Genomic DNA, 23,716 nt, shown 5'->3' with positions numbered 1-23,716 from the left:
CAAAGATTGATTCCACTTTCCCGGATATCTTTTCTCGATAGCTACAATGTCCCGCTGGAATCATTCCCCTTGCTCACCGCTTACTTCTCCACAGTTCAATGGAAAAAAAAATAATCTAAATGGGAACTCAAAAAGTGACATAATGCAACTAACTTCAGGACTTTTGCCACCAGCTGCTTATAATTATCTGCCTTGTAGTTTCCAATAAATTCTGACAAAGTCCATTTCTGCTTCTGTTCATGACATTTCTTTAAAAGCATGCAAAATTCTGCAAATAAAAACAAAAAAATGTATGTCAAAACTCTAGACATGGGCTGCACGGCGGACTAGTGGTTAGCACGCAGACCTCACAGCTAGGAGACCAGGGTTCAATTCCACCCTCGGCCATCTCTGTGTGGAGTTTGCATGTTCTCCCCGTGCATGCGTGGGTTTTCTCCGGGTACTCCGGTTTCCTCGAAAGACAGCTGGGATAGGCTCCAGCACCCCCACGACCTTCGTGAGGACAAAGTGGTAGAAAATGAATGAATGAGTGAATGAAATCTAGACATATTAAAATGAATATATTGTAATATGCAGACAGGCTTTCAGATGGAATTGGTTGCTTGTAGACACACTGTACATTCTGATAAATCACCATTTTTACCTTATTTTGCATAAATGTCCTATTTTGACCCAAAATAGCCGATCTACATATCTGACTTTTTCTTTATTAGTGATCTAAACCTTCACTATAAACTTCAGTACTTTTGTTCCAGGAGCATTCTGCTTGTAGACTAATGTAATTGATTAAAAAAACATGTCCCAGTACTTTAGTCTACATGGTGTAACTAAAGGACTATTTTGAGAGTAATTATTTGAATATGTGTTAAGGAGAAAGAGATTTACAGATGGCCAATCAGGGAGTCATTGAAGAGCATGCTGGCAATGGGCTGGAGTGTTGATCGGGCCAGAGATGGAGAATGCACATCTCAGCACCGGGAGAATGAAAAGATGCGAAAGATCTCTCAGGCCTCACAAGTATGGTGGAAAATATAATATAATATAATATAATATAATACAAATAAACATACTTAACCTGCTCAATCATTCATTTCTATTTCATTAAATACAGGCCAATGGTTTTCATCCCAGCCCGGTAGACACAAGCAATGTGGTTCTATCCCGAGAGCTGCAGGTTAGTGACCATTCATTTCCCGGGCATAGCCACACCCCCCCGAAACACGCATTTACGTGCATTACATATGTTGTCAGCTAACAATAGAAATAACTACACTGACTCCACAGTGTGTATGTGCACCAGCTCTGTATTCATTAACATGAATACCACACAGCAAAAAGTACAAAATACAAACTGCAATAATCTTTTTCAAATTCAAGTTGAATGTATTTGTTTTTGTGTTTTTTTGTTTTTCTATTTGATGTCTTTGTTCCAAGGGAATGGTGGAGGTGGTGGCTGAAAATTACCATAACATCTGGGCCAAAAGGAAAAAGAGTGACCTGGGATATAGAGGTGATATGTTATATTATTGAGATTAATTGTACCATCTTGACCCAATTTATACAGATTTAAACATGCAAACAAACAAATATAATATCCTATGCTATTTGAATCTATCACCATGTTGTTATTTTCACCGAAAACACTTTTATTTGGTCTTAAGAAATATTTGTGTGACCTTGCACGGGTGTGCAGATTCAAAGCACTTCATTTCTTTGTCATTTTTGAAGTGCAAATTTGATGTTTGTGTGCCCAGCAGGGGCGTCATTAGGCCTATTTAAAATGTTCTTAAGCCCCCCTAAATAATTTTATATTTTTTATTGATTTGTTTTATTTTTTTTCACATTTTTTTTTTTTTACAAATTTCAGATAATAGAGCAAAAGCAGGCTAATAAGCAGGCAAATACTAGCCTATTAGTAGTAGTAATAATCAGAAGAAGAATAATGATGATAGTAGTAATAATAAGCTAATTAATAATATAATAATGATTATTATGTAATCGATGACTGTCCACTGGACAGAATGGTTGCAGAGCTTGAGCAGCGGTTTTGCAGTGTAGATTGTGTGTACTTGTGTACATTTAATGGTGGCCTAAAACAATTGAGTATCTCTACTAAATCTGTACAAAAGTGGGAAAGTTATATCCCGGTTCTTGTTCCTTATTTATTTTGGGGATTTTTTTGAATGTCTACTTCATTTATTCATATCCTGTGCATCTCCACCCCCTCGTCCTCAGAACCTAGTGACGCCCCTGGTCCCCAGACATGGTCACACAAGGTTGTCATAGCTTTCCAGATGTCAGAGTGTCAAGTTAAAAAAAAATCAAGCACCTGCTTTTTATTCATTTTTGATGACGACTGCCCAAATCTTCACTTACTGTGGCTTAGTATTATGAAAGCAGGAAGTGAACAAATGTAACAGTTACTGATTGTAAAAGTACCAGATGGAGGGGTAGGATTTAATAAGCTTTGCTTCTTCCTACTCCTTTTGGACATGTGGAACTGTGAACTGATTATGGGATGCATTCAATTGTAATCTGATGCATGTTCAAATGAAATAAAACCATTAAAAACATTTTTTTAATAATAAAAATTTTAAACAAAACAATGCGGTAGAAAATGAATGAATGAAAATGTTTTTTAAATTAAATTAAAAAAATAAAATTTAAAAAATTAAATTATATTAGGAAAGCAGGAAGTGAACAAATGTAACAGTTACTGATTGTAAAAGTACCAGATGGAGGGGTAGGATTTAATAAGCTTTGCTTCTTCCTACTCCTTTTGGACATGTGGAACTGTGAACTGATTTTGTGATGCATTCAATTGCAATCTGCTGCATGTTCAAATGAAATCAAACCATTACCATTACCATTAGCATTACCATTACCATTCCCATAGTAGTTTAAAGATTACTTGTAAAGAGGTCCAAACAGTACACTCCACATTTGACTTGACAGTTTGCTTGGAAACTGCTTTTAGGTGGAGGTACGCACCCTTTGCTGGTGCCCTATGAAACACTGACAGCCAAAGAGAAGGCTCGGGATCGAGAGAAGGCCCAAGAGCTCTTCCGCTTCCTTCAAATCAGCGGCTACAGCATCACAAGGTGGAATCTAACACGGCAAACACAGCCTCTGAAAGTTGCCATTTGACAGTGCAGTTGACATGATGAGTCAAAAAGGTGATTGCTGTTTTATGTGTTGAGCTGCAGAGGTCTGAAGGACCTGGAGCAGGACTCGTCGTCCATGGAGAAAAGGTTCGCTTACAGGTTCCTCAAGAAGCTACTCAAGTATGTTGACTCCGCCCAGGAGTTCATCGCTCATCTAGGTACGATTATAACAAGTTTCTAACTGTAATACGCATATGAAAGTACTTTTTCATTTTGCGGGTTTTCATTCAATCCAGAGGCCATGGCTGCCAGTGGTAAAACGGACAGGTCACCTCATGAGCAAGAAATCAAGTTTTTTGCCAAAGTAAGAATGGAAATTCTATGTGTGATTGTGTAGGAATATCTTATATATTTCTTTCTTGTGCTCCTGCAGGTTCTTCTTCCACTCATTGACCAATACTTCAAGAATCATTCTCTCTACTTCCTGTCGTCACCTAATAAGAACCTGAGCAGCAGCGGCTACGCTTCCAATAAGGAAAAGGAAATGGTCACCAGGTCAGCATATTGCCTTGCATCCACACACACATATTGACTGTACACAGCATGAGAGTAACACTCATCATTTGTATGATCTTTGCTTCAACTCTGTACTCATTCTAACTTTCTGAATTCCTCCCTTTTTTTTAAACTTCACACCTCTAGCTTGTTTTGTAAACTGGCAGCTCTTGTAAGACATAGGATTTCTCTCTTTGGTAAGCTGCTCCCTTCTGCATGCATGTGTACAATTATACCACCTGTTGAACATGATTGAAAAAGATGCATGTTTAAAAATGCAATTTATAAAGCATGCAGAGTATTTTTTTTTCATTTTGCTGAAAACTGCGCAGACCTCACAGCGAGGAAGACCAGGGTTCAATTCCACTCCGGTTTCCTCCCACATTCCAAAAACATGCTAGGTTAATTGGCGACTCCAAATTGTCCATAGGTATGAATGTGAGTGTGAATGGTTGTTTGTCTATATGTGCCCTGTGATTGGCTGGCCACCAGTTCAGGGTGTACCCCGCCTCTCGCCCGAAGACAGCTGGGATAGGCTCCAGCACCCCCCACGACCTTCATGAGGAAAAAGCGGTAGAAAATGAATGAATTAATGAATTTTGCTGAAAACAAAGTAAATAAAAATACATTAGGGATGCTCGGCCAATATCGGCCAATTTCAGTGAAAAAGCATGTGATATATATGGTGGTATATATATATAATATATAAATATATATAATATATATTATATATATATAATGGGTACTATGGTATGTCATTGGATGATCATATCACCTTGTACTTCAGTACATGACAAAAAAAAAATAAAAAATTAATTCATTCATTCATTCATTTTCTACCGCTTTTCCTCACAAGGGTCGCGGGGGTGCTGGAGCCTATCCCAGCTGTTTTTTGGGCGAGAGGCGGGGTACACCCAGGACTGGTCAAATAAATAAATTAATTAATTCATTCATTCATTTTCTACCATTTATCCTCACGAGGGTCGCGGGGGTGCTGGAGCCTATCCCAGCTGTCTTTGGGCGAGAGGCGGGGTACACCCTGGACTGGTCAAATAAATTAATTACAAAATTAAAAAATAAAAAATTAATAAAATTCAGTAAAAAAAACTTTAATTGTATTAGGAAAGCAGGAAGTGAACAATAATTTTTAATTTTTTTTTTATTTAATAAGCTTTGCTTCTTCCTACTGTGAACTGATTATGTGATGCATTCAATTGTAATCTGATGCATGTTCAAATGAAATAAAACCATTACCATTACCATATATACTGCATTTATATCAGTTGACCAATAATATCCCTAATTCTGATTATTGCTTGTTGTCTCTTAGGAAGCGATTCTACCACGATGGTGAGCTGTCTGCACATCCTGGCACACACGCTGGATACCAGGTAGGTGCAAACATGGCAGCGTGTAAAGCGGTACACTGGATATTCATATACCAAAGTGAATGAAACAAAAAGCCTACTGTTTGATAAATTGCTAAACAATTCTTTCCCATTCTACATTTATGACATTTTGTTTCATCTCATTAAAAGCATATACGGCATGAAATATTCTTATTGCTGGAATGTCTTGTGGGAAGCACTGACATTAGCAAAGAGCATCCTTTGGCATTTAATTAAGCAAACAAGTTCCATGCAGCATACGATGCCCGAAGCTTACAGTGCGCCGCTTGTTAATGCAGCTCACACTTAATGAAGGCCATATTGTGTTTTACCTTTCATTTCTCCTTTCTGCTGGGATACATCAAGGCCTTGTTATTCATGTAGTAATGTTATGAATTATGAAAAGCTGAAAATAGACAGACTAATCATATTAATGCATTGCATGCACCGTTTCTCTGCAAAATCACCTTGGATTTAATGTAAATAGTTATGTCATTTACTGAGCACATCACTGCAATATTTTTGTGTGTTGATCAAGCTCTTTTCCACTCCGACAGGACGGTGATGAAATCGGGCTCGGAATCAGTGAGGGTGGGGCTGAGGACGTTCTTTGAGAACGCCGCTGAGGACTTGGAGAAAACGTTCGAGAACCTCAAACTGGGGAAGTTCACTCACTCGCGTTCACAGATGAAAGGCGTGTCGCAGAACATCAACTACACCACGGTGGCTCTACTCCCCATCCTGACCGCTCTGTTCGAGCACATCACGCAACACCACTTTGGAGCGGACCTGCTGTGTGAGTCCTCAAGGCTGAGAAGCCGAAATCCAGCCATCCATTTTCTGTAACGCTTATCCTCACGAGCCTATCCCAGCTGTCTTAGGGCGAGAGGCGGGGTACACACTGGACTGGTGGCCAGCCAATCACAGGGCACATATAGACTAACAACCATTCACACTCACATTCATACCTATGGACAATTTGGAGTTGCTAATTAACCTAGCATGTTTTTGGAATGTGGGAGGAAACCGGAGTACCCGGAGAAAACCCACACAAAACTCCACACAGAGATGGTCAAGAGTGGAATTGAACTCATGTCTCCTAGCTGTGAGGCCTGCGCACTAACCACTCATCCGCCGTGCAGCCTGTTTCATCCCTTATTATTCATTCATTCATTTTCTACCGCTTATCCTCACTAAGGTTTCGAGCATGCTGGAGCCTATCCCAGCTGTCTTGGAGCGAGAGACGGTGTACACCCTGGACTGGTGGCCAGCCAATCACAGGGCACATATAGACAAACAACCATTCACACTCACATTCATACCTATGGACAATTTGGAGTTACTAATTAACCTAGCATGTTTTTGGAATGTGGGGGGAAACCGGAGTACCCGGAGAAAACCCACGGATGCAACATGCAAACTCCACTGGAATTGAACTCGGGTTTCCTAGCTGTGAGGTCTGCACGCTAACCACTCAACCACTGTGCAGCCCTATAACTGTACTTATAAACAGAACATTGGTAGTCTGCAGTGTTAACAAATAAGCTAGACAAACGAATCACTGACCTGTTATAAAATAAATGATTTGGAGTCGCCAATTAACCTAGCATGTTTCTGGAATGTGGGAGGAAACCGGAGTACCCGGAGAAAACCCATGTATGCACGGGAAGAACATCCACACTTGAAAATCCAATCAAATGTTCCCTTTTGTGAACAGATTCAGATTCATTTCAAAGACTGGCATCTCCAGTTCTATGGTTGCCATCACATTTTTCCCTCGTTGCAATGAGTGGTATTAGAAAATCATATAAGCCAAAGAAAAACAAAACTTCCTCATATTAGAAGTTGACAAAGTTTCTCAAGATTATGCTGCGGTTTCAGTCGATGGCGTGCATGACGGCAGTTTGACCTTTTTAAATCTTGGCCAATTAGCAAGTGAACAGCTTCAGCATTCAAATGTTGAGGCTGTTTCTGAAATGCTAACCAGGTGTACCAGAAGCAACCTTGCTATCTAATGATTATTTCCAGCTCTCTACACGTGTCGGACTTCCACCATTCTTCGTCTATGAATAAAAGAGACAGCTGACGTTTAACGGGACATGATTCAGTTGGAATTGTTTTGCACTTTGCAGTGGATGATGTCCAAGTGTCTTGCTATCGGATCCTGACCAGCCTCTATGCTCTGGGGACCGGGAAGAACATCTACGTAGAAAGGTATCCCACAGCGAATTTGCAGTGTTTGTAATCGAATCCATACATTGAACCACTTTGTCCTGTTCTGTTCCCCGCCTTTTCAGACAGCTGCCAGCTCTGGGTCAGTGTCTGGCCACTTTAGCGGGGGCCATGCCCGTGGCTTTCTTGGAACCCATGCTGAACATGTACAACCCATGCTCTGTTTTTAACACTAAAAGCGGCCGTGAACGAGCTAGTAAGTTAGATGTTGTTCTTTTCCCGACAATCCTTTCGATGTGATACTAAATACTAAATACAATCTTTAGTGCTCGGAATTCCAGAATCAGTTGAGAAAATGTGTCCCGGTATGCCCCGACTTGACGGGCTGGTGAAAGACATCAACGACATGGCCGAATCTGGAGCGCGGTACACAGAGATGCCCCATGTGATCGAAGTGGTCCTGCCCATGCTTTGCAACTACCTGTCCTACTGGTGGGAAAGGGGGCCCGAGAACCAGCTGGCCAGCAGCAGCAGCAGCAGTGTGTGCTGCACCACCGTCACGTCACACCACCTCAGCCTCATTCTGGGCAACATCCTGAAAATCCTCAACAACAACCTGGGCATCGATGAGGCGTCGTGGATGAAGAGGATTGCAGGTAGGACTCAATACAGTATTGAACAGTATTCATAAATTGAGTACTTTTGTTGTAGAAAAACCTTCAAAATATGGTTTTACTTTTATTAGAACTCTGTAGAAATGAAATAGCACCCCTATAGTCACCTTTACACTCTTTCATTCATTCATTTTCTACCGCTTATCCTCACGAGGGTCGTGGGGGTGCTGGAGCCTATCCCAGCTGTCGCCAGCCAATCACAGGGCACATATAGACAAACAACCATTCACACTCACATTCATACCTATGGACAATTTGGAGTCGCTAATTAACCTAGCATGTTTTTGGAATGTGGGAGGAAACCGGAGTACCCGGAGAAAACCCACACATGCACGGGGAGAACATGCAAACTCAGCCAATCGCAGCGCCGTATTTAAACACTTGGCGGGCCGGATGTGGCCCCCAGGCCGTAGTTTGCCCACCCCTGATGTAATGTAATGATCGACATGGTGCAAACTAGCCAACAGAATTCATCCATCCATTTTTGATGCTGCTTATCGTCACTCGGGTTGCAGGGGTATGCTGGAGCCTATCCTAGTAGTCTCCAGGCGAGAGGCGGGGTACACCCTGGATTGGTGGCCAGCCAATCACAGGACACATGTAGACAAACAACCATTCACACTCACATTCATACCTATGGACAATTTGGAGTCGCTAATTAACCTAGCATGTTTTTGGAATGTGGGAGGAAACCGGAGTACCCGGAGAAAACCCACGCATGCACGGGGAGAACATGCAAACTCCACACAGAAATAGCTGTGAGGTTTGCGCGCTAACCACTGGACCACCGTGCAGCCCACTCACGTATTAGTATTACCACATTGTGCAACTCTTACATGCAGGCTAAAAGACAGCTTCCAGTTTAAGGATAGCAAGCTAGTTTTGAAACTGAGTGGAGAAGAAGGACAAAATAAGAAGCAAAGAAATGTACCACTTCCACATGGAATGGGAGAACTTTTTTCACTCTGCATTCATGGCTGACTCGATACGTATTCTGCATGTTTTCACTGTTTGTGTTTCCAGTGTACGTGCAGCCCATCATCAGTAAAGCCCGCACTGACCTGTTAAAGAGTCACTTCCTGCCAACGCTGGAGAAGTTGAAGAAGAAGACGGTGAAGGTGGTGTCCGAGGAGGAGCTGTTGAAGGCTGACAGCAAGGGAGACACCCAAGAGGCCGAGCTGCTGATCCTGGATGAGTTCGCTGTGCTCTGCAGGGACCTTTACGCCTTTTACCCCATGCTCATTCGCTATGTGGACAACAACAGGTGAGATCATTGCTGTTAGATGAATAAGGTCAAGGTCAAACCTCCTTATGTGCAGATCCAGATGGCTGAAAGAACCAGACCCAGACTCTAATCAGCTCTTCAAAATGGTTGCTGAGATTTTTATCCTGTGGTGCAAATCACATGTAAGAAAACATAACAGTATTAGTTGGATATCTGATTAAACATTTTTAATGTAATTTTTTTTTTTTTTTACAATTTCACAGAATTTCAAACGAGAGGAGCAGAACTTTGTGGTCCAGAATGAAATCAACAATCTTTCCTTCCTGACTGGAGACAATAAAACTAAGATGTCAAAGGTTAGTTTACATGCATCACTTCATGCCAGCATAACATCATATTTATGCAATATGATTGATACTGTACTTAACCATGGATGTTCCCATCAAGGTTTAATGCTGCCCATTAAGTTACCTTTACCACTCTTTTAAGTCATGTGTGACCTTTTAAAAGTGTTTTTTTAGGCTACAAAGTGATGTACGCCTTTGCATTGTGCCTGCCAATATATAAAATAGCCAGGAGTTATGCTAATAATAATAATAATAATACATTTTATTTGTACAGCGCTTTTCAAAGTACTCAAAGACGCTTTACAGTAGAGAAAAAAAATAGAGTTGAGTAAAAGCAGAGTAAACGATGCATTAAAATACAATATCCATACATTCATTCAGAACTAAAAACAAAGCTAAAAGTGGGGCGGGGCGCAGCAGTCAGGTATAAAAAGTTAGACATTAAAAATGGATTTTAAACAGCTAGTAATCTTTATTACCAGATGTAATATTTACCATATTTTCTGGACTATAAGTTGCTCCTGAGTATAAGTCATACAAGGCCAAAAATGCATAATGAGGTAGAAAAAAACATACATAAGTCGCACTGGAGTATAAGTCGCATTATTTGACCATAACAGACATTACGGAAATAAACAATACAAGAATAGAAAACAGGCTGAATAGGTGTAAGATATGCTAACACAATGGCTATTCAGCTATACAAAAAATAAACATGAACAGAAAAGGTGTCCAGTTTATGTAAAATAAACAGTTTTTTCATTTATAAGTCGCTCTGGAGTATAAGTCGCAGGAACAGCCAACCTATGAAAAAAAGTGTGACTCTTAGTCCAGAAAATACGGTATATATTTTCAAACAGATTTTTGGTTCAGCAATGTTTTCAACCATTACTGATTTGAATCATCTTTGTTTTTTTTAATGCAAGCCAATAATGAAACCTTTGTGAAACAGAGTAACATCTTTTTCCAAGACCCAGAAATATTTTTTCACACACACAGAATAAACTGTTTGGCAAAGACTTTCAAGATTTGGCTCATTTTATATGAAACTCAGCATGTTTTTTTTTTACAAATGGGGTATCATTCAAAAGGAAAATAAACAAGCTTTCCCAAACAATACAATCAATTATCAACAGAAAAATATATACGGTATATAAAATGTATACAGTATCAGAAAACAAATAACCAAAAATACTTTTATAAGTGGATGGAACTAACACTCACCCGTCTGAAGCAAGTATTGCATTATAATGCTTTTAAAGAGACGGCTTTCACTGCAGTGGACACAACAAAGTGAGCCTCCATTAACTGTCACCCTTCTACCTACCTGTCTCTCTCTCTCTCTCTCTCTCTCTTTATACAGTCCTTTAAGGAAAAGGTAGAGTGATGCAGTGCATGTTTCCATGGCAGCTTACTGGAAAGACAATAAATAGTGCATTGTGCCTCTGTGCTTTGTCATTGAAAGTGAAGTCATATTATTCTGTTTGCTGGTGTCTTTTTTATCCTTTTTATTGCTGTGTGTGGCATAGTACATTTCCTCGTTCTTTGTTGTCCTTTACTGGGTGAAATATTGAAATGTGTTAAATTTTAAGATTGTGTTGTGTTTGGCCACTATTCGGCCCAAGTTTGTATCTATGTTGTTATGTGTGTTTTTGAATCAGTGTGGATATATGTATGTTTTTCCCAGAGCCTGCTGCCTGGATTTGGCTCAGTAGTGGAGATTTCCTTTCTACTTTTTTTTTTTGTGACATCTTGCTTTTGGAATAGAGACAGCTTGTTAGTTGTGTTTTTATCTGAGGTGTGAGATATTTATATGCTTACAGATATCACAGATTGTGCCATGGCTGACAAACAATGCCTTTATTGCTGTCACTGGCTTTTATTTTCATCCAGGCTCCTACTTTGTTATAAGATCATTGATAAATGATAATTCTCTACTTTATGATGAGTTACACCGTTGACATGAAGTGTAATACGTTATTGTATTTCTCCTTCGTTGTGTATTTTGTAAGGTGAATACTGTATTTGTTTCAGTCTGGCGGACAGGACCAGGAGAGGAAACACAAGAAAAGGCGGGGTGAGTTCTATTCCATCCAGACATCACTAATCGTGGCCGCTCTGAAGAAGATGCTTCCAATCGGCCTGAACATGTGCACCCCGGGAGACCAGGAACTCATCTCCTTGGCCAAGACACGCTATTTGATGGTCAGACTAACAAAAAAGTGACAAAACACATTTGATTCACGTCTAAGTTTTTGAATATTGTTTTACAGAGAGACACGGATGATGAGGTCAAAGATCACATTCGGCAAAACCTTCACCTCAGAGAAAAGGTGAGTGTGATGAATGAATGCTGCCCTGACACCGCTTAGCAGGGAATTCTTAAATGAAAAACTCAGAATAATACAACTGATGGGGTATCTAGGACTAATGACTCCCCATTACAGTACTAGTACTCACACTAGACCAATGGTTCCATGCTTGGGTCCATCTAAAGCACTTTGGGCTAGTGGGACTCGTGATTCGTCTAGTAGCTGAGTCACAGAATGACTTTTTATGAGTGGCGAGATTCAATTTATCCAAAAGTGAAACCGACATCATGCTTTTTTTTTTTTTTTTTTTTTTTAGCTTTGTGTCATTTCATAATCCCTTTTGATGCTTGGCAAGGACGCCTTTAATGAAAACATCAATCAAAACCATATTTGCTGTTTTTTATTTAGTTTAAAATCAGTTTTTCAGCTTTATTGATATTTTATTTTATTTATTTTCTTATATTATAGTGTCATTGAATCATTTCAAACCCCCTTGAGGCGCCTTCATTTCTTTATTAGAACATCAATAAAAATAGAATTATCATGTATAATATAGTATAAAACATTATTTCAAATTGATTGATTTTTTTGTTTGTTTTATTATGTTTGTAACAATTTTTTTATAATTTTTTTTGTATTGATTTTTAGGGCTGTATTGATATTTTATTTTTTAATATTGCACTTTTATATCATATCAATAGAGGTGGGCGGCACGGCGGAATAGTGGTTAGCACGTAGGCCTCACAGCTAGGAGACCCGAGTTCAATTCCACCCTTGGAGGAAGTTCTTTGAAAATTCTTAGTGGGTTTTCTCCGGGTTTCCTCCCACATTCCAAAAACATGCTAGGTTAATTGGCGACTCCAAATTGTCCATAGGTATGAATGTGAGTGTGAATGGTTGTTTGTCTATATGTGCCCTGTGATTGGCTGGCCACCAGTCCAGGGTGTACCCCGCCTCTCGCCCCAAGACAGCTGGGATAGGCTCCAGCACCCCCCGCGATCCTTGTGAGGATAAGCGTTAGAATATTATATATATATTAATATTATGAATGAATGAATGAATGAATGAATTTGACATCCTTCTGTGATAACTGCCCCCAGTCTGAAGACCCTGCCGTGAGGTGGCAGATAAACCTTTACAAGGATATCATAATACGCGGTGAGGGACCTCCTGATCCTGAGAAGGTGGTGGACCGGATCCAGAGAATCTCCGCTGCTGTCTTCAACCTGGAGCTGGTAGGAACAATTTGCACTTTCACACAATGGAGGTGGAGGTGTTGGCAGAAAACAGGTGGCATACTTCATCTGTGAATATTAACTGTTTCACATCATGTTACTAAATGCACTAATGAAGAATATAATCTACTGAACCCTGGTGGTTTTCCATAGTTTTTCACATGGTTAACTTGTTTGGAGTGGAAGAGTGCTCCACCAAGTGTCAAAAACTGGTACTCTGTACCTTTTTTTCATTTATTCCATAACAGGTCAGTGATTCATTTGTATAGCTTATTTGTTAACACTGCAGACCGGACCAATATTCTGTTTATAAGTACAGTTATAGGACTGCACGGTGGACGAGTGGTTAGCGCGCAGACCTCACACCTAGGAAACCCGAGTTCAATCCCAGTGGAGTTTGCATGTTCTCATTGAACTCAGGTCTCCTAGCTGTGAGGTCTGTGAGCTAACCATGAAAATGAAAAATAAAATGTGGCGCCAGCGTGTGTGATTGCTCAACTTTACCTTACCGTATTTTACCTGGCTCTTACTTCACACACATAATAGACAACAAGTACTAATACAGTCTAATACTGAGTAATGTGTAATGTGCTTTTATACATAAAGTTTTCTGTTAATTGTGTGATTTTTAACAAAACATTAAATATTATTGAACAATTAATTTCCCATGTGCTGCACAGCTAAGAGACCGTAGTTCGATTCCATCCTCGGCCATCTCTGTGTGGAGTTTGCATGTTCTCCCCGTGCATGCGTGGGTTTTCTCCGGGTACTCCGGTTTCCTCCCACATTCCAAAAACATGCTAGGTTAATTAGCGACTCCAAATTGTCCATAGGTATGAATGTGAGTGTGAATGGTTGTTTGTCTATATGTGCCCTGTGATTGGCTGGCCACCAGTCCAGGGTGTACCCCGCCTCTCGCCCGAAGACAGCTGGGATAGGCTCCAGCACCCCTGCGACCTTCGTGAGGATAAGTGGCAGAAAATGAATGAATGAAAGTACAGTTATAAGTGGACTGGTTCACGCGGCCCTAGTGAGCATAGAAAATGGATGGATGGATTTAAAAGTGTTTTCCCATCTTCTGCATACACTTTGTTATGACCAGGTTGACGATGATTAACATGAATTACAATCACTTAAAACACTTGAGCTGAAAGATATTATGTGTGTGATAAATGTACTGTTTCTATTAGGTGGAGCAGCCGTTGAGATCCAAGAAATGTGTCTGGCAGAAGTTGCTGTCCAAGCAGAGGAAAAGAGCCGTCGTCGCTTGTTTCCGAATGGCTCCACTCTATAACCTACCGAGGTATCGCAATAAAAATGTTATACTTTCAGAATACATGTGCTAAACGATGCTAAAAACCTTATAAGGACCCTTCCATGAGGACACATATTGGACAGCTCCCTGTAATTGTTCTAGCATCTGCAACATCTTTCTTAGTGTTTTCTCTGTGAAACCTCATTTTTCACTTCCTGGATCGTGACCATGCATTAATGCACAGGCGCCCGCCGTGTGTTTGTAGGATAAATGTCTGGCCTGCAGATGTTTTCCCTTTTCAAAAAAAGGGACACCAGCAATTTCATGCCCTGCTGGTCTGTAACTCAATTACAGGAAGCCAGCTACAGTAGGAGGAAAACAATTATGGGGCCCAAGCAGGAGGGCGGCCACCTTCAATATGTGCTCAGAGGCGGCAACCTGCCTGCCTGGCAGCATGTCACATTCATTCAGACTTGTTGACAGTGAAATATGTCCCAGTATAGCAAACAATTACTACCCTATTTCCATGGCGGCCACATTTTGCCCTGGAGTACTCTTGTATTGCATGTGAGGAGTAATGTCAAGTCTATTCAGTTGAAATCTTTGCTCTGTCCTCAGTGTCACACACTATTGTACTTCCTCTATTCCCCACCTCAGGGACAAAAATAACAATTACTTCCTGAATGCCTACCGACATATTTGGCTGGAGAAAATGCATGAGAACTCAGGCTATGACAGTCTGCTCTCCATGCTGACGGTAACGTAGTCAACAATGTTGCAGAGGCCGCGCCCGCCTCGTGTAACGACCCTTTGCTCCCTTTCCAGGCACAATTCTTAACTTCCATTCAAATATCCATACTGGTTTCTCCACTGGTCTGTGTATTATGCAGTAAGGCATTGAGCTGAAAAAAGCGACAACTTGCGATATTGGGTTTAGGTGAGGTCAAAGGTCAGATGTGTAGGTTAGAACTAGGAATGGACGTACTAATATAGAATATAATCATAATATTGATCATTTCTGTCTGCCACTGGCTCAAGATTGCATGTGTTATTATTATACAACATTATTCTGCTCACCCAATCGGGTTTGACTGATCCTCCTCAAAGCTGACATCTGACATTTATCTTTCTTAAACCATAACCAATGTATGGCCAGTGGGATGTACCAGTACCCTGACTAACCTTTCTAAACCTCTCCTCAAGGGCCTGCTTCCCTCCTTTGCTCTGCTTGGATCTAACCCAGGCTAATGTCCTCTTACCCCCTCCGTAGGCATCGCTCTATTAACCTCTTCCTCCTGGCCTATCAGAGAATATGGATAGAAACAGAGGAGTACTCTTTTGAAGAGAAGCTAGTACAGGATCTTGCAGTAAGTACTAAATAAAGGCCCTCCCGTACATTTGTGTTGGCGGACGTGCTGCGGGTAGCTTTGGCCCTCCCCCCTGACCCATCCTGCTTTACTTGTGATATTGTTTTGACGGCGTCTGCCACATTGCACTGGGTAACACCTGGCCTTTCATAGTGTTCCTTATCACCTGTCAGTGAGGTGGCCCATTTGTGTAGCAAGCATGACATCGCCGCTGATGTCAGAGCGGCATCACCGAGTTGTCTTGTAGAGCTACAGCGGGGAAAATAAGTATTGAACACGTCAACATTTCTCTCAAAAAACATATTTCTAATCGAGCTATTGACATGAAATTTTCACCAGATGTCGGCATCAACCCAAGTAATGCACACATACAAAGAAATCCAAGCATTTATGTCCATAAATTAAGTTATGTGTAATAAAGTGAAATGGCACAGGGAATAAGTATTGAACACATGAAGAAAAGGAGGGGTAAAAAGGTCTGGAAAGCCAAGAAAGCAGCTGGAGTTTGTCAGTATTTAGAAGGTTAACCTGTCCCCTATTAGTGCAAAGTAATATCGGCTGGTTTAGTCCTGATTAATGCCTTTTAAAAAGGTTTCTCACCAGCAAGGTGTTAGACAAGAAGCATTGCATGATGGGTAAAAGCAAAGAGCTGTCCAAAGACCTACGCAGCCTTATTGTTGCAAAACACACTGAAGGCATTGGTTACAGGCGCATTTCTAAACTTCTGAAAGTTCCAGTGAGTACCATTGGGGCCATCATCCGGAAGTGGAAAGAACACGGCATTACCATAAACCAGCCACGGCCAGGTGCTCCTCGCAAGATTTCAGACAGAGGAGTCAAAACAATCATCAGAAGGGTTCTCCAACAGCCCAGGACCACTCGTGGAGAGCTTCAGAAAAACCTGGAATCAGCAGGTACCGTTGTTTCAAAGAAAACAATAAGTAATGCACTCAACCGCCATGGCCTCCATGCACGCACACCACGCAAGACTCCATTTTTGAAGAGGAAGCATGTTGAAGCTCGTTTGGAGTTTGCGACACAACATTTGGATAAACCCATGACATTCTGGGAGAACATACTCTGGTCAGATGAGACCAAAATTGAACTCTTCGGATGTCATAAGACACAACATGTTTGGAGGAAAAATGGCACTGCACATCACCCCCAAAACACCATACCAACAGTCAAGTTTGGAGGTGGGAGCATCATGGCGTGGGGCTGTTTTTCAGCATGTGGTACTGGTAGACTTCATATCATTGAAGGAATAATGACTGGAGAAAAGTATCGAGACATTCTTGATCAGAATCTGCTGTCATCTGCCAGGCTGCTGAAGATGAAAAGAGGGTGGATCTTTCAGCAAGACAACAATCCCAAGCACACAGCTTGGAAAAAGAAAATAAAGCTGCTAGAATGGCCCAGTCAATCACCAGACTTGAATCCAATTGAAAATCTTTGGAAAGAACTGAAGATCCGGGTTCACAGAAGAGACCCCCGGAACCTTGAAGATTTGAAGGCAGTTTGTGTGGATGAATGGGCCAAAATCACACCTGAGCAATGTATTCGACTGGTTTCTCCATACAGGAGGCGTCTTGAGGCTGTAATCACCAACAAAGGTTTTTGCACTAAGTATTAAATAAATTTCAGTACGCGTGTTCAATACTTATTCCCTGTGCCTTTTCACTTTATTACACATAACTTAATTTATGGACATAAATGTTTGGATTTCTTTGTATGTGTGCATTACTTGAGTTGATGCCGACATCTGGTGAAAATTTCATGTCAATAGCTCGATTAGAAATATGTTTTTTGAGAGAAATGTTGACGTGTTCAATACTTATTTTCCCCGCTGTATGTTCGACAGTGTCTCAGCTTGCCAGTTTAATGTTTAGTCTGTGCTTCTTTAGTATTTATATTCTTCTTCCACTTGTTTAAAACCTGCATAATAACGGAAAAAAAACTGTTTTGGTTATGAGGTCCTAAATTTGGATGGGTTTTGAAAGAATAGAAAAGGAGAATAATGTTAGGAAAGCAACTTCATCGCCCAGTATCCAATCAAAGAGCGCTGTCGTCACCCTACGCTGCTCACTGCCACCAGGGGGAGTATTTGTATGTTAAAGGTTCATTCATTCATTCATTTTTTACCGCTTTTTCCTCACGAGGGTCTAAATATCGTATTTTCTGGACTATAACTCACACTTTTTTTTTCATAGGTTGGCTGTTCCTGCAACTTATACTCCAGAGCGACTTATAAATGAAAAAACTGTTTAAACTGGACACCTTTTCTGTTCATGTTTATTTTTCATGTAGCAGAATAATCATTGCGTTAGCATATCTGACACCTATTCAGCCTGTTCTCTATTCTTTTATTGTTAGAACTTTCCTTCCAAGAGGACGTAATGTCGGTTTTGGTCAAGTAGTTTGTAAAATAAATCACCCGCAAAAAGTGCGACTTATGAATTATGTTTTTTTTCTACCTAATTATGCATTTTTGGCATTGTGCGACTTATAGTCCAGAAAATACGGTACTTTGGAAGCAACTGGCGGGCCACATGTGGCCCCCGGGCTGTAGTTTGCCAACCCCTGCGCTAAAACATTTAAACATGTAAAATGGGCTCACGGAGAATCATGCTTATTTCCATTCTACGCCTTTACCAAGCTGCTGCATGTCACCTTTGCATGAGAATATCCTTGTCCTTGTGCTCGATGGCCTGCATGCTTCCAGTGTATCCACATAGAAGCTTGTCGTGTCCAGGTGAGTCAGATGGCCTCACAGCAGTCTAATATACCGTATAGTTCATAATGAGAGGCCTTGACTTGTCTAGAAAACACAGCCCAAAGTTGAAGACGAGGAAGAGGAGGACATCCGGAAACAGCCGGATCCTCTTCACCAACTCATTCTGCATTTCAGCCACAATGCTTTGACCGAGTGCAGGTAAATCATGGACGTACCCACACACGTCTGACTGAATGCTTTGCAGTTCAGCACCATCAGATTTGACTCATACGGTACTGATGATATTTTGTCCTTCAGCTCTTTGGAAGAAGATCCCTTATACATTGCATATGCCGATATGATGGCAAAGGTACTTTAATATCTTATTGGCTTTGACTGATACAAAAATTGGTAGGTTTGACATATTTTCTGTCTCAGAGTTGTGCAGAAGGTGAAGAGGAGAACGACGAGGAAGAAAAAGACAAAACCTTTGAGGTATGACTGAAGCAGGCACAATAATTATTTCACAGTGCGGTGCATAAATGGTGTCATGTCTTACAGGAAAAGGAAATGGAGAAACAAAAGATGTTGTACCAGCAGGCTCGACTGCACGACCGCGGGGCTGCAGAAATGGTGCTCCAGATGATTGGTGCTAGTAAAGGTGGAGTATCTTCACCAGTCCCGTCTCATGCAGTCACCACTTATCGCTGTAAGTATGATTTATACCTTATGGTCATCAATCAGGTCGACTGGTTGCTATGGTGACCTTTACCCTGAAGCTGGGCATCTCTATTCTCAATGGGGGAAACATTCTGGTCCAGCAGGTAACGAGCACTCCTGGAGAAGAAATTCTGAAATGAATTTCATGAACCCAATTAACTTCATTGTTCTGTGCAGAAAATGTTGGACTACCTTAAAGAGAAGAGGGATGTCGGCTTCTTCAAAAGCTTATCTGGACTAATGATGTCTTGCAGGTACAGTACATAAAGACACTAATTTTTTGTTTTCTTTTTTTTTTTTTTAGTTGCACAACTATGACTTAAATATTTGAATCCAACATTGTATTATTTCTCCTGTTAGTGTCCTGGACCTGAATGCATTTGAGAGGCAAAACAAAGCAGAAGGTCTAGGGATGGTTACTGAAGAAGGATCGAGTAAGTAACTGACTGTTGTTGATCTTATCTACATATATAGTCCAAATGTTAGTCATCTAAATCCTATTTTGTTTTTATTACATCATTAATACAATGAATGGTATAATTCATATAATGTATAATGTTTATCCCACTCTAAAACAATGGATATGCTCCATAGCGTTATAATTTTATCAACAAGTGAAAGTCTGCCCCCTAGTGTTCACATCCTACTAACTGCAGGACAAATGAGCAATAGAATAAGAATATACAAAGTACAAAGCTTAATCAAACGTTTCAAACCTTAAAGGGCCTGTATGCAAATTGCACCAAATTACATTTTTGTGTGAAGATAATGTTGTCCAGTTGCTTATTGAGAGTATACAGTTGCTTCCTTGTTGCCCAGCAATCTTTTGCATAAGTGTTGATGTTGTAGATGGCAAGCAAATGATTTGCGTCCATTTTCTCATTGATGACTTGATTAGAAGTCTTCACCGACATTCTAAAGGCTTAAGTTTCTTGTTTATATTTTGTTGCTGTGAGCCAATACTTTCTGTATTTCTTCATTTAATGAGCATTTTGCAGTTCCAACAATATTTTAGCTGTGGTTTTAGTATACATTTTGCTTGTTGGTCCCTGCGGGCTTGAATATGTTCATACTCTGCTCCACTGGACAAGAGCGAAAGGTTCAGCAGCCACCTCTCTTGCTGTTTTCTGGGAAGTATTCAATAAGTTTTCCCAAAATGAATGATTTCCACACAGGAGAACACTTCATGTAGGCGGATTTTTTTATTTTAAGTCTCGCACCAACTACGCCTGTTTGATCCTCATCTATCCTCCATGACGAATAACAACCAGACGTGTAATGAAACCCGGCAATTATGTGGGAGAAAACCCCAGATTGCTAATCACAATATATTCCTTCTTTTTTATTAAACTATTGATAGGCACTCAGCCTGCACAGTGGATGAGTGGTTAGCGCGCAGGCCACACAGCTAGAAGACCCGAGTTTGCATGTTCTCCCTGTGCATGCGTGGGTTTTCTCCGGGTATTCCGGTTTCCTCCCACATTCCAAAAACATGCTAGGTTAATTGGCGACTCCAAATTGTCCATAGGTATGAATGTGAGTGTGAATGGTTGTTTGTCTATATGTGCCTTGTGATTGGCTGGCGACCAGTCCAGGGTGTGCCCTGCCTCTTGCCCAAAGACAGCTGAGATAGGCTCCAGCACCCCCACGACCCTCGTGAGGATAAGCGGTAGAAAATGAATGAATAAATGATAGGTATGCTACATTACTAAAACCTTATGTTCCTGACCGTGTCAATCAAAACTGACTGTTAATTTCCATACAGGTCTTACTGAATGTCATTATATGTGTTTATAGTTGTCCCTATTGATCAGTGTATAACATGCATCATCATTCATATTCCAGCTCATTTCCATTTCACTAGTTCAGACATAAGTGATGGTAACTTTGTACTCTAATTCTAGCTGTAGTACTATCATTCTCTCCTGTGGTTGTGATTAAATATCAGTGTCTTCTCCTTGGCTTATGTCTGCTTTCTGTGTGTTCCTCTGATCATGTTTTTTATGTCATCGGTCGCAGTCAACGTGAGTGAGCGGGGTAAATACACGGTTTAGATTCTCCCTTACTCTTCTATGAAATGCTGTCATCTTGGTTGCTCCCTCTTGACCCCCTTCCGTCCCCTTCCTCTCCTCTGCACCCAGAATGCAATAAAAGCATCATTACTCACCCGGCTTGACAGAACACATGCATGCTCATTTTAACATGTGCTACATACATAGATAGTTTGTTCATTCGAGGGAGGAACAAGTTAATGCTTGGCAGATATTTGGATTATACTAACCAGCAGATGATAAGAGTTAAATGTCACAAAGCTTTGTTTACACCAGGAAAACAAAGCTTTGCTCAGCTCATTTATTATTCACATTACAATGTCTATATATTAAAATGAAATCAGCTTTACAATTATGCAATAACATTAAAATTAATGTTTCTTGCTTAATCACTGAAACAAACAGTTCATTTGGGTTTTTTTGGGCTCCACAGGTTCCAAAGTGCTGCAGAATGACGAGTTCACAAAGGATCTTTTTAGGTTTCTACAGCTTCTGTGTGAGGGACACAACAACGGTATGTCCGCATCCACTAAAAAACAACTTTATCCGTAGTCCTAATTATAAAAAACACATTATTTGTAGATTTTCAGAACTTTTTGAGGACACAGACGGGTAACACAACAACAGTCAACATCATCATTAGTACTGTAGACTACTTGCTCAGACTTCAGGTAGGACATTTGGACTCTGCCATAAATATACTTTATAGGTTGTACATTGTTTATATTCTCTGTCTGTTTTTTTCTGGTAGGAATCCATCAGTGATTTTTATTGGTACTACTCTGGAAAAGATATTATCGATGAGGCTGGGCAGAGGAATTTCTCCAAGGCGCTTGCAGTCGCTAAGCAGGTCTTCAACTCGTTAACAGAGTATATACAGGTACGACTTAACAAGACTAATCTGAGGGCACATTGATTATTCGATCTTATTTATCTTAATGATCTTACATCCAATATGGCGCATCTCTAACTGTGATCTGTTTGCTGTAGGGTCCGTGTATAGGAAACCAACAGAGCCTGGCTCACAGCAGACTGTGGGATGCAGTTGTGGGCTTCCTGCATGTTTTTGCCAACATGCAGATGAAGTTATCCCAGGTAGGTAGTCTGGGCCTGCATATGATTACATGGGACAAGTGTTTTCTGCAGGTTCATGACTATAATCCACCCTCCTCTCATGAAAACAGGTGACTTTTTCATTTTAAGATGGAGGAGCAGTGACAGACACAAGTAATGATGATGAGCTAAAGTGTAGAATATAATCATATGGTAATCAGTGAAGTTAGGACAATTCCAAGGGGAACCCAGAAAAATCTATTTTTTATTGTTTTTGGCAGTAAAAGTTAAATTCACATTAACCAAAAAGTAAACATCCATATCATATAATTTGGTCTTGTCTTAGCTGATGGTGCTATATGCAGCCGCTACAGTGTTGAATGAGACTGGATCCTAGTGACTTACCTCGCCCGTGGTGAGTCGTATGTCTTAATGGGTCTGGTTTCTGTAATGAATGAACATTAGCATAAATGCAAGTCACGAGCTTAAAACAGCACATGCTAATTTACACACACATATATGTACTGTATTTGGAAAGGGCGGCAACAGGTTAGCTAGCACTTGAACTGTCGGTACAATACACTGGCGCACACAAAACAATGGCCGATATTCCTAATTTGCATATAAATAATAGTCGCGAACGATCGTTAACAACCCATTAACTTACCTTTATCACGAACGCAGATAGGCATATACAGTACGAGAGCAAGCCTTCTAACGTACCGAATGGCTAGCTGTAGTCCTACTGAGGACCCCTTAGTTGCCCCGCAAGTTGCCTAGTACAAACCCAAGTCTGCCCTGAGCAGTGCCTGTACTAAACTTTACATTAACAATGAGGGAATTTACAACGCTACCTGTCACTTTTCCCTATCACAACTTCGATAGAGGGCTGCACTTTGAACGAGTGGTTAGCGCACAGGCCTCACAGCTAGGAGACCCTGAGTTCAATTCCACCCTCAGTGATCTCTGTGTGGAGTTTGCATGTTCTCCCCATGTCTGCATGGACATACAAAGATCAATAGAATCACAGAAAGATCAATGCAATAGACACATCTATATACAGTATTTGCTATGAGTCAGTCTGTAAAATATTGTTTTAGTCTACTTTATTGTAATCAAGACCTCCTGACCAGAAAGTTCCTCATCTGACAATTGAGGTCACAGTGAGAAGCAGAGGCCCAGTGGAAGCTTATGAAAGTACACTTCAGATTGATGATGTTCTCAGTCCAGACATGATAAAGACCCCAAATGAGTCACACAGACCAGACCATCTGTTTTTAGACTGAAAAATAACATTAACTCGTGCTCTGATGGATGGAGGCTTGCTAGAAGCTGCCTGTGGGGGGCTTGTTTCGAGGAGCATGGTTTGTCTTATGTCTCTATTCTGTCTTGATCTTCTAACAGGACTCCAGTCAGATAGAATTGTTAAAGGAGCTACTGGACCTGCAGAAGGACATGATCGTCATGATGCTCTCTCTTCTAGAAGGTTATTATTTTTTTATATTCTTCTTTGAGTGCTTGGAAGCCTTCATAGCTGCATGCATA

At 40.7% G+C, this 23,716-nt stretch overlaps 1 protein-coding gene and 1 long non-coding RNA gene across 7 annotated transcripts in view; one reads left to right on the top strand and one right to left on the bottom strand.

The window, feature by feature from the left end:
- LOC131140056 (ryanodine receptor 3-like) overlaps nucleotides 1-23,716 on the top strand; it is a 137,426-nt gene that overhangs the window by 100,577 nt on the left and 13,133 nt on the right. For 3 of the 6 annotated variants that reach the window (XM_078796119.1, XM_078796118.1, XM_058090131.2), the window contains 34 exons: nucleotides 871-1,017; nucleotides 1,112-1,174; nucleotides 1,435-1,510; nucleotides 2,978-3,101; nucleotides 3,207-3,322; nucleotides 3,401-3,468; nucleotides 3,538-3,659; nucleotides 3,807-3,856; nucleotides 4,990-5,050; nucleotides 5,605-5,843; nucleotides 7,180-7,261; nucleotides 7,345-7,475; nucleotides 7,546-7,875; nucleotides 8,917-9,157; nucleotides 9,213-9,300; nucleotides 9,382-9,474; nucleotides 11,500-11,670; nucleotides 11,739-11,798; nucleotides 12,878-13,012; nucleotides 14,203-14,315; nucleotides 15,538-15,634; nucleotides 18,457-18,566; nucleotides 18,666-18,717; nucleotides 18,786-18,842; nucleotides 18,909-19,008; nucleotides 19,092-19,171; nucleotides 19,245-19,321; nucleotides 19,428-19,501; nucleotides 21,087-21,104; nucleotides 21,552-21,632; nucleotides 21,701-21,789; nucleotides 21,870-21,998; nucleotides 22,109-22,213; nucleotides 23,576-23,657. In XM_078796119.1, coding sequence (XP_078652245.1) covers nucleotides 871-1,017; nucleotides 1,112-1,174; nucleotides 1,435-1,510; nucleotides 2,978-3,101; nucleotides 3,207-3,322; nucleotides 3,401-3,468; nucleotides 3,538-3,659; nucleotides 3,807-3,856; nucleotides 4,990-5,050; nucleotides 5,605-5,843; nucleotides 7,180-7,261; nucleotides 7,345-7,475; nucleotides 7,546-7,875; nucleotides 8,917-9,157; nucleotides 9,213-9,300; nucleotides 9,382-9,474; nucleotides 11,500-11,670; nucleotides 11,739-11,798; nucleotides 12,878-13,012; nucleotides 14,203-14,315; nucleotides 15,538-15,634; nucleotides 18,457-18,566; nucleotides 18,666-18,717; nucleotides 18,786-18,842; nucleotides 18,909-19,008; nucleotides 19,092-19,171; nucleotides 19,245-19,321; nucleotides 19,428-19,501; nucleotides 21,087-21,104; nucleotides 21,552-21,632; nucleotides 21,701-21,789; nucleotides 21,870-21,998; nucleotides 22,109-22,213; nucleotides 23,576-23,657 — 3,661 coding nt within the window. Of the gene's footprint in view, nucleotides 1-870; nucleotides 1,018-1,111; nucleotides 1,175-1,434; nucleotides 1,511-2,977; nucleotides 3,102-3,206; nucleotides 3,323-3,400; nucleotides 3,469-3,537; nucleotides 3,660-3,806; nucleotides 3,857-4,989; nucleotides 5,051-5,604; nucleotides 5,844-7,179; nucleotides 7,262-7,344; nucleotides 7,476-7,545; nucleotides 7,876-8,916; nucleotides 9,158-9,212; nucleotides 9,301-9,381; nucleotides 9,475-11,499; nucleotides 11,671-11,738; nucleotides 11,799-12,877; nucleotides 13,013-14,202; nucleotides 14,316-14,924; nucleotides 15,025-15,537; nucleotides 15,635-18,456; nucleotides 18,567-18,665; nucleotides 18,718-18,785; nucleotides 18,843-18,908; nucleotides 19,009-19,091; nucleotides 19,172-19,244; nucleotides 19,322-19,427; nucleotides 19,502-21,086; nucleotides 21,105-21,551; nucleotides 21,633-21,700; nucleotides 21,790-21,869; nucleotides 21,999-22,108; nucleotides 22,214-23,575; nucleotides 23,658-23,716 lie in introns of all 6 variants that reach the window. The other 3 variants (XM_078796117.1, XM_078796120.1, XM_058090132.2) reach the window with 3 other exon arrangements.
- On the bottom strand, nucleotides 18,880-22,920 carry LOC131140062 (uncharacterized). Its single transcript, XR_009132342.2, has 3 exons — nucleotides 22,839-22,920; nucleotides 22,577-22,616; nucleotides 18,880-19,184 (listed from the first exon to the last, which is right to left on the bottom strand). It is a non-coding gene; the product is annotated as an uncharacterized LOC131140062 (long non-coding RNA).

Source organism: Doryrhamphus excisus, linkage group LG14 (assembly GCF_037039965.1).
Source record: "Doryrhamphus excisus strain RoL-2023G ecotype Guam linkage group LG14, RoL_Dexc_Guam_v1.1, whole genome shotgun sequence".
Lineage (NCBI taxonomy): Eukaryota > Metazoa > Chordata > Actinopteri > Syngnathiformes > Syngnathidae > Doryrhamphus > Doryrhamphus excisus.
The sequence above is the reverse complement of the archived record's forward strand: the minus strand, read 5'-3'. Positions and strand labels throughout refer to the sequence as shown.